This window comes from Gambusia affinis, linkage group LG03, assembly GCF_019740435.1.
Source record: "Gambusia affinis linkage group LG03, SWU_Gaff_1.0, whole genome shotgun sequence".
Lineage (NCBI taxonomy): Eukaryota > Metazoa > Chordata > Actinopteri > Cyprinodontiformes > Poeciliidae > Gambusia > Gambusia affinis.
In genome coordinates, this window is record NC_057870.1 from 21,496,350 (window position 1) to 21,506,224 (window position 9,875).

At 36.4% G+C, this 9,875-nt stretch overlaps 1 protein-coding gene across 2 annotated transcripts in view; it reads right to left on the reverse strand.

Annotated features, from left to right (window-relative positions):
• Positions 1-9,774, reverse strand: part of agtpbp1 (ATP/GTP binding carboxypeptidase 1) — a 28,229-nt gene extending 18,455 nt beyond the window's left edge. Inside the window, exons 1-4 of one of the 2 annotated variants that reach the window (XM_044111072.1) lie at positions 9,655-9,774; positions 7,105-7,165; positions 5,920-6,050; positions 466-533 (exon numbers count right to left, since the gene is read on the reverse strand). In XM_044111072.1, coding sequence (XP_043967007.1) covers positions 466-533; positions 5,920-6,050; positions 7,105-7,136 — 231 coding nt within the window. In that variant the 5' untranslated portion in view covers positions 7,137-7,165; positions 9,655-9,774. The remainder of the gene's footprint in view (positions 1-465; positions 534-5,919; positions 6,051-7,104; positions 7,166-9,654) is intronic. The other variant, XM_044111074.1, reaches the window with a different exon arrangement.
• Between the last annotated feature and the right edge of the window lie 101 nt (positions 9,775-9,875).

The following is a 9,875-nucleotide window of genomic DNA, read 5'->3' on the forward strand; positions in this document are numbered from 1 at the left end:
AAGGAGACTGGCTAAGATTGTCCACTAAGAGCAAGATAAATTAATTTGCTTTTAATAAAACCTTCTGACTGAGAACAGTTAAGTGATTTTATGGTTATAAGTGAATAGATGGTTTCAGGCCAAAAATGAGGATTAAACAACCCTTAATTCTTGCATCATACAAGGTTTCAGTTGAATTACGGCTCCTTTTGTAGTATTTTTTTTTTTTGTATACTGGATTGTTTTCATATTTTCTATAACATTTTCAGACGTGTAAATCAGAAGTTGTCAAATGAAACTTGTTTATTCTAAAACTTGCATCTGTGAGGTCAAAAACCTCCATTATGTGGTTTATTCCAAAAGGGTAAATGTAAGCCTGTTCATTCAAAGTAACTTAAACCTACGGTGGTTGAATTTCAGAAAAGGTGGCCTATTAAACAGATTGTGTTACAATGTTTTGCAGGGAAAGTCTGTGGCTGAGTGAACCTCCAGAGAAGACAGGATGACCTCCATTCCACTGGAGCCTTTGGACATCACCTCTTTTCCACTCTTCTCTGCAAAACCACACAGAATAAAAATAATCAGAAATGCAAAAAACAGAAATCTGTTTAGTTTAATTGAAGTAAAGACTTTATCAAATTAACAGCAGCATTTTCTAATCCTAATTTTACTAAGAGAAGGTGATAACCACCATTGCCAAACTCCTGTGATTTCTAAAGTCAAGAAAACTGAATAAAAGTTCAGTCCTTCAGAGCCTTGCAGATGTCAGTCGACATAATCCAAGGCCTTATCCATTCTTTATAGCAGCCATCTTAGCTAGAGTCCTTGGTTTGTTTTCAGGAACTAAAGTGTAGAGGATTGTCTCTGGTTAAACGGCTCAAACTTTAAAGGGCTCCCATTCAAAAATATGCACTGCAATTACACTGGTTGCCACAACAGAGTACAGAGGCTCACGTTACAACAGACAAAGAAAGTGACTTCATTCTCTACGGCGGACACATTTAATCCACTGTATCTTTACATGGCAAAGCGTTGTTTGCATCTATATTAGTTTTCAACATCTTGTATGTTCAACCATTGAAGAATTTTAAACAAACTTAAAAACGACTCTTCAAACATAACTGAAGAAGACTTTTAACATATCAGAACTTGAATTACTCAACCTCTCCATTTTTGTCTGATTTCATTTTTTTATTTTTTGCAAACGCTAACAAAAAATATATTTTGTCTTGTTTTGCGAGTGCAAACATATTAAAATGAACACATTAGAATTCCCAAAAACAAGAAAATACCCAGGACAGACACTGAAGGCTTTGCAACAAACTCTTTATAATAAGATTTCTTATAAGTTTCAATGACAAAAAACAAATAAATGTAGAAGAAAAAAAATGCACACAGCGATAATGACAAAAAGAGAACTAAATGTGACATAAAAGGCGCTATTAGATTTCTTTCAAGTCAGCAGTTTATGCCAGAAATGCAGACGTTATATAAAAAAACCCAAGTGGGGGATTACATTACTTGATGGAGATTTTAGACTTCATGTCTGACAGCTTTGCGCATTTGGCACAACATGCAATGCGTCATGTGGGGATAAAATGTGCCAAGTATGCAGCTCTTACAACTTGCAGTAAGGAAAACATGCCAAAGTTACACTGGAGACCAAATAGAAATCGTGTCTGTCCAGTCTGTCCTTGCACACACTTTAGACCAGTGGAGAGGGGAGCAGCATCTTCCAAAAACATTTATACCATGCCAGTCTTTTAAAAGAGCTTCTAAACAAATCAGCGCCTCAACACCTAGCAGGTGATTGATGCCTTTCCGTAAAAAATCCCACAACAAAATAAATTTTAATCTCAGCAAAGTGAACTCCTATGTTTTCATTCAAGTAAAGATGCACAGAAATTGAAACTTTTGACTGAACCGGGATCGGAATATAAAAATCTGATCATTATTGATCAGTGAACACATTGTCATTTTTGGTATGAGTAAGGTGTTTAAAATTAATTCAGAGGAAGAATAAGGTATAAGAAGCTATTTAAAAGCAAATCATTTTCTATGACATGTCCAGATATGTCTGCAATTCATTCAAGCAATTACAGGGAGATGTTTAGAAACAGATAACAGGAAGTCTAAATATATTACATAAGAGCTGCTCGGTTTAAGCTTTTAAGCTTTATAACTATATTATGGAATATGACTGAATTGGAAATATTGATGACCTCCAGAAAACCTTAAAGCTTCAGAGTCTAAATTCTGGAAAGAATGCACAGGAAAACCAGTGTTTATAGTTAGTAATGTCAAACTATTGCTAAGATCCTAATTAAATCCAATTTTAAAACTCTCCAATAACTTAGCTTTCAAATATTTTCAAAAGTCTGATTCCACCTCTACATCTAATATTATTAATGGTCACTCAGAACAGTAAGGCTAGAAGTAAACATTTTGAAAGTTGTTCTTATCTCTCAGTTTTTAAACAGAAGTTGGGATCTTGTAAAGTCTGTGTCATCAGGTCAAAAGATGAGGGGAAAAAAGATATATAAAAAAAAAATCCACCACAAAATCATTTAAAATCCGACTTTTTGTCGCCATTTTTGGTATCTGCTGCTAGTGCCCATGACTACGACAAATTTCATAATGAGTAAAGAAAACTAGAGAATTAGGATATTATTAGGATTTTATTTATTATTTCAAATTCTACACTCAATTCCGACTCTCTAAATAACTTACTCTTGTTTTCTGTCATTTGTCACCCTACCTGATGAATCTGCATAGTCCAGCGATGGATAGTATCTCTTGGTGTAGTGATAATCCATTTTGAAAACAAAAAATCTAATACTTCTCAGATGGGATGAATGAAAATGTACACGGTTCTCCAAATTACCAGCTTTACTTCACCGCAGTAAATCAGAACCCTTCCGAGTTTGATATGCTATAGTAAATCATGCCAAAAGTTGAACTCCTAAAGCTTCGTTGGTATGTCTGCATCCCCTCACGGCAAGCAGTGATCTCCTTAGATATGAACACAATCCACCTGCTCTTCTACCATTTATGCACAGATATCCACACTTAGTAACAAGCACCTCCCTTTAGACTCTGCCAACAACTGAACTACTGCTTGCTTCAACAGAAAATTGTTGTTTGAAATGCATCCCTTCAAGTAAAAGTTGGTAAGATGTAAGGGAATACACAACTCTGAAAAGGACACTATAATAAGTCTTAGCTTTCTCTTGTTCTTTCTTTAGGTTCCTCTTCACTGCCTCCTAAGCCCCTAAGACTCTGAACTTAAGACAGAGTACAGAAAAGTCCCTCCTGGAGTGTATAGTTACTGTGAACAGGGTCACTTCCCTCTGACCACGTCATACTCATACACGTTTCAAGTTGGAGTTGCAGGGGAGGCACTGACAGACAGCAAAGCAGGAGATGAGAAGGGGAACAGCTGTATATCATGATTGATAGAGTTACAGACAGACAGTTTTCCACTGCGCCCGTCAGTCGGAATGGATTAGCTGCTTGACTTTGGAGAGAGGAGAAGAACTAAACTATGGGAAGAGGAAAGGTGATATTCAGGAAAGATGAGATGAAAACAAGGTCAGAGGGAATGCAAAGCATGTTGGCATTTGAAAAAGAATAATTTATCAAAAATTCCTTGCTTAATTACATAAAAAAAAGCATTCCCTAGTTGTTTCTCTGAGAGTTGTTCTTGTTTACAAATATTTAGAGAAGTACTGAGAAAATGGTTGGTGACCAGATTATTTATAGCATGATTGGCTGATTGGAAAAAATCCTATATTTTTATAACCAACGAACACAAAGTAAGGAGGTTCTACCAGGTCATCTTGAGTTCATCAGTATGGAAGTTGCTACTGAAGGAAGAAGAGTCAAAGTTAGCTAATTTCAGTATCAGTGAGGCGTCTCCTACGACACGATTTTGCAAGTTTCAATTAGTTAAATTTAAGACTTTATAAAACCAATATTTTATATTTCAAAATGTTATTAACTCAACCTAGTTGTGGTTATCACTTTAAATTGATTAATGTGTTTCACAAGTTAACATAACCTAGTCATTTTTTTTTTCAATTGGAATGTTATTCTAGTGCTTCACACCTTGGTCATCCAACTTTACCTCACTGTCTTCTTACAGTAGACAGTGAGGTTCGTATTGAAATGGTTAATAGCAGCAGGTGCCAGTGAAATTCCAGTTCTTAAGCTGAAGCTCATTACATTTATGCCTTATAAAAAAAGCATCTAATAAAATTCAAAGAATGTTTTTGTTGTGATAGCCTAAACATACACCATGACAGTTCCAGCAGAAACAGACTTGACATGCTACAGAAAAGTTGACTGACATAACTAAGTAACATTGATGAGCTAGTATAATTTCAAGGTCTAAGATTTTCAGACCTAATACGGAGATTTAAGATTCTGCAGAGGCCATGGTTTAAAAATAAAGTCAGAGAAAGCCCAGCAGCGTAAGAAGCTATTTAAAAGCCTACTGTATTTTCTATGGCGGCCTGTGGGTTGTTCAATTAGACAGCTGGAGCAGAGAGTCAGTCCTGGGTGGGTGCCTGTCATTTCTTACCTTTCTGAATTTTTGGTCATTTCATACCTGAAATGGTGTAGGAGTGATTTTAACAGGAGCACATTTTATTAGATATCAGCTCAAGGTCAAGGCATCATTTTATTCCTTTGTGTTCAGCCTGTAATAATTGGAACTGGAATTGGAAATGTTAGACCTTTGCAAATGTCTGATGTCACGGTAAGAATTTACATTTCTTAAGGTCACAAGTAGACTGATATTATCAGGTAATAATGCAAATCACTAATGTGAGACAGTAAAGACAGCTTAAAGTATTAACTCCAAATTAATTTTCTGTTTAAAAAAAAGAGCAAAAAAAAACCAACTTTATCACAGTGACTGCCATATCACAGAATGTTATTATTTTGGCTCCCACACAACACTACAGAATGGCCAGTTGTTTTTTTTAAATGAAGTTACCTGTCACCTTAAAAAGAAACCAGTTAAATTATGGCAGACTTACAGAGAAATCTTAGAATTGGAAATTGGTCAATAATCTGTGACGTTTTTATTCATGATTCAAAAATATTTTTAGGTGACTGAGTCAAATGTTGTTTAAAGTACACTGAGCCTGAGTTTGTGTCTTTACATTGCTAGTTTTGTGAGTGTGCTTGCTATTTACAGCGATGTCAATTGCAGAATAGCAGGCAATCCTGACGTGTCACAACTAGAACGCTGAGAATGCTCAGCATATTTACTTGATAAATGACCTTAACAAGTATCAAAATTGTCAGTTAGTTTCACCACTTAGACAAGTACATTTATTGAGAGTAAGAGTGCAGCAACAATGTGAAACTGATATTTGAACTAATCCGAGTTTACAACAGAGGCTCCCTGCTAACAAGGCCACAATCATGTTACACTGTGTTCAACACCGTGAGGTGGCACAATGCCTTCTCCTTCCGCTGTGAGATCAAGACTACTCTTTAAGAGTAATCAGAAACTGTGAGGCTCAAGATCAGTCAATCTACACCTCAGCCACTGCCGCACCCATTTATACACAAAGAGCTAAAATAAACTTTTAATTTACTTAACTACTCCTGATTAAAACTTTTTGAAGGTGTAAAGGAAAAAATAAAAAGAAAAAATAAAACCACTGCTTGTAAATCTGCGTAGATGGTGAATATTCCTGAAATACTGAGACCAGTTTTTCTGGAACCAGAAAATACATTAAAAGTAACGTAAATATTTTTCTTCCCCATTATGATGCTTGTTTTGAACTTCAGCAAGTTTTTAAATACCTAAATTGATTGAGTTGCTAACATGTGATTGGCTGAATTGCTATTTGTGTTAACAAGAACATGTGTACCTAATAAAGTGGTCAGCATATGTTAAGTGTCTAGTTTTTTTTCTTTCCTTACCCTGTGTCTGTATGAGATGAAGGATCTTCGCTGTGACCAGTCTTGCGGTTTCTACATCTCTCAGCATGACCTCCCCGTCCATCTTCTCCAGCTGGGCCAGGAGCATTAATACCTTAGAGTTACTGGGAACACTGGGGAAAAAAGACATTGAAACTTGAATTCACAAAGTTCTCAACAGGTCTATCTCACACCGCTTCTGTCTTCCATATAAATGGACATGCTATGCTGTACAACAGAGGAACTCTGATCTAATAGACAAATACATTTACATTTGATGAACTTCACAGTATTTTCTTGAGGTTTTATTTGACCCAAAGTAGCAAATACATTTTAAGTCTGAGGTTGAGGATGACGAAATGAGAAAAAACTTAAGTGGCATCACTGCTTTTGCAAGGCACCACATGTCAAAAACAAAGAAATATAAATACGAACAGTCTCACTGGTAACCCACCGTTACCAAACAATCATCAAGTCTACTTTAAGATTTATTTATTATTCTACTAAAGCTGACTTAATGGCTGTTCCCAAGGGATTAGCTATTTCTGGGGTGACCAATATTTTTCTAATAATATGAACTTCCCTGGCACTGAACTAGAAGCAAGAGATTAGGGGTCACCTGGTACAGCAAGGGCAAAAAATCAAAAATCTAAACTCTGATTATACCCAGTAGAACAGAAGTTCTCATTCCTTATAAAGAGAGAGAGAGAGAGACAGAGACGGAGATCAAAACAGAAATAGAAAGTGAGTGATTAGGACAGTAAATTAAAGAAAATGTCAAGAATGATGGGAGAATGTAATGCATGAGCAGCCAAAGAAACAAAAACAGATGTAGAACCTAAATAAACCTGAGACAGAGATGAACAAAGATTATTTTTAGTCGTGACAAGTTCACATGGCTACTTCTGGACGCCATGTAATTATCTCTGCACAGGACTCTCTGGCACAAATACTGACAGTCTCTTTCTCACATGGTCACACATGGTGCGACCAGAAGATAAACAGTGGGATCGGACGCTGCTCTGAAGTGAGTCAAAAGCTAAAACAGCACAGGGACAGAACAAAACATCATAAAAGCAAATCAGGAGCAAAGGAGCTCATAAAACAAAACAAAAAAACGTTTCTCTAAGCTACACACATTCCCACACATCACTGCCCATGTGTGTGGCTGTGCACGCATCAGCTCACCCCTTCTCTGTGGCCATTTTGGGCTTGTTCATTTTTCCCCCACGTCAAAAGGTCATGTTGACTGCAAGAGAACGAAAACAAAGTCCGCATTACTAAAAGAGAACAAGTCAAAACATTGTGCATCATTTGGAAACAAGGATAATTAACCTTCACCCCCGGTGTCGCATGAGTTCCCACAGGACTCTCAACTGGAGCCGGCCAAGCAACTATGCCAAAACCAGCTGACAATAAAGTTCATCTGTCCCCAGCTTTGAATGTACTAGTCTATAAATATGTGCAGGATTTGTCCCAAACTGGCAACCTATGTAAGGTCATGAAAGAGTAAAATGTTTTACAGCGTAACAATATATGGTGTTGAATAGATATCAGAGTGAAAAATTCCTGCACATGCATATTCATTTCTATCTTAAACATTGGAAAAGTCCAGAGACTCATGGTAAAACCTAAATATTTCTTCTTTAAGTTTCAGGAATTTATATGCAAGGCCTTCTTTTACTGCTAACCTTGATGATATACATTGAATTTTTAAAATAGGCTGCACTCAAATGCAGAAACACTCCATTTGGGTGCAACACTGCTGGTACAACCATGAGAGGTATATAAATGGTTGAAATATTTTCTTCTTAATCATATATAAACAATCATATTGAGGTTTGCAAACATTAGCAAGTGCAGAACTCTTTTAAAATCCTACATTCCAACTAGGAATAGGCATTCATTACAATACAGTGACAACTGATTATGAAGTGATGATTATTCATGTTAAACCCCAAAATTGGTTTAGATAAGATTGCTTTATTTTGCTTCTCAAGCTATTTGTGTCACTGTCAGTTATAAGCATAAATACTACTTCTGTTTTTCAAAATAAACTGGTTTGTGTCATAGTTGCAGTATTTGATGTCATTGCAACTAAAAAACAGCTTATTTGATAATGGGTAAGATTTATATTTAGAGCACTGCTTGTGCTTACGAGGCTTTAGGGTCATGGAGTGATAAATTTATAGGTAAACAGACTGCGTTGAGTTGTGATATTGAATGGGCATTGCAACACCCCGTTTCTTTTCATGTAAAACAATTCTGTTGTAGATTTGCTTTAGTGTTAAGGATCACTGCACAGCTGTCAGACTAATGCACCAACATCTTCCTCTAAAATACAAGAATAGGAGTTCAGTAATTCATAGAAAGGGTTTTAACCAACAACGGCATTGAATTTTGGTAAAATCATCCAAACTTTTGCCTTATAAAACCAAATGAGAAAGTTCAAAATCCATACTATTACAGCTTTACAAAGAGTCTTCTCAGGACAATACAAGCTACTGCCTAATTTACCCTAGTTATTGGAAATAAACTCCTGGTTGTCATCACGTTTGGTCAGGTCATGTAGCCATGACAGGAAATGTAGCAGGCCCAGTGTACTATGATGAACTTATAAAATTGTTTGGATATGACTGTGGAAACCATGCCAGACTGATGAAAAGCAACGGCCGCTTCTCTAATATTATCAATAATGTGCCTTTTTGTTGGCAATGCATTAACAGGCTGAACATGTCATGAAAAAGATTAGTCTTCACAACTTCATATCCAGGCAGATATGGTACAGTATATGGAGTGTAGGTCCATCTTGCACTACTCTAGAATCATTTTCTAAAAGTATTCTTTAATAGGTTTTTTCTTTTTTAAAACATACTTTTGCTGAATCTGCATTGGAATCAAAACGGTGTCCCACATCAATAGGTTGGGACGACATTAACTACATGAAAATGTAATAAAAACCTGGGCATGAGTAGAACAAGGCAGAAGTTTCAAAAGTTTAGTTTCCCCTAAATATAAACCTTGCTTTGTTTAATCCTTTCCTATCAGTATTGAAGTCTTACATTTAAAGTTGAATGGGAACCGAGTCAACACAAAGCTAAATTATGTGGTAAGCGCTGAGAAAACACTAAGTTTAAAAAATGAATATATTTGGAAAGGACATTTTTCTCACCAAAAGTTTTGTCGCGATATGGACAGAAAGTGCAAAGGCAGCTGAGAATCAGGAAACCTTACTCAACAGCTTTGGGTTTTATTTATTTATTTCACAAAATTTGACATACTTATACTGAAACAACCCTTCATCATCACTATGTGCAAAAACATTTATCAGATAATTTAGAGTGATAATTATGGTTTAAGGGGAAGTAAAGCTGCAGCCAAAGGCAAAAACCAGTTTAACAGCTGACACATTACCCATCCTTCGCCAAAACAGACGATAGACCGGTCTTCTCCTACAATGTAGAATTTATTAAGGACGAAATTTTGCCTCATTTTTAAACTAGGCTTCTGACAGCAAGCTAAAATTTGTATCTTACTTCATTGTTTATCTTAAAGATGCCAAATTGGATAACCCAGCAGAAGATTATGGCCTCTGCACCTGCTGTGCTGGTCACTCATTAACAGCCGCCTGTCTGCACCAGCAGGCCAGCTAACCCTGAAATCAGCTAGCAATGCTCAATTTATAACCCAAAGCGAACTAAGACAAAGCAGCAGATTCTTACAATAAAAGCAAAATACCATTTCTCAAACCTGCACGAAAAGGAGATGCCGTCCAGCTGAAAGAGGATCAAGTCTGAGATAAGGGGGACTGCTACTGTTTGCCTGAAACGCCCTGCTGATGATGTGATGAGAGCAGAGGGCGTAGCAACGCGAGAGTAACGACGTCTTTCTATTTTGTTTGTTCTATGCGTAATTAAAATAAAACCGAATGTAAACCACGTCTTATAATACAACTCCTA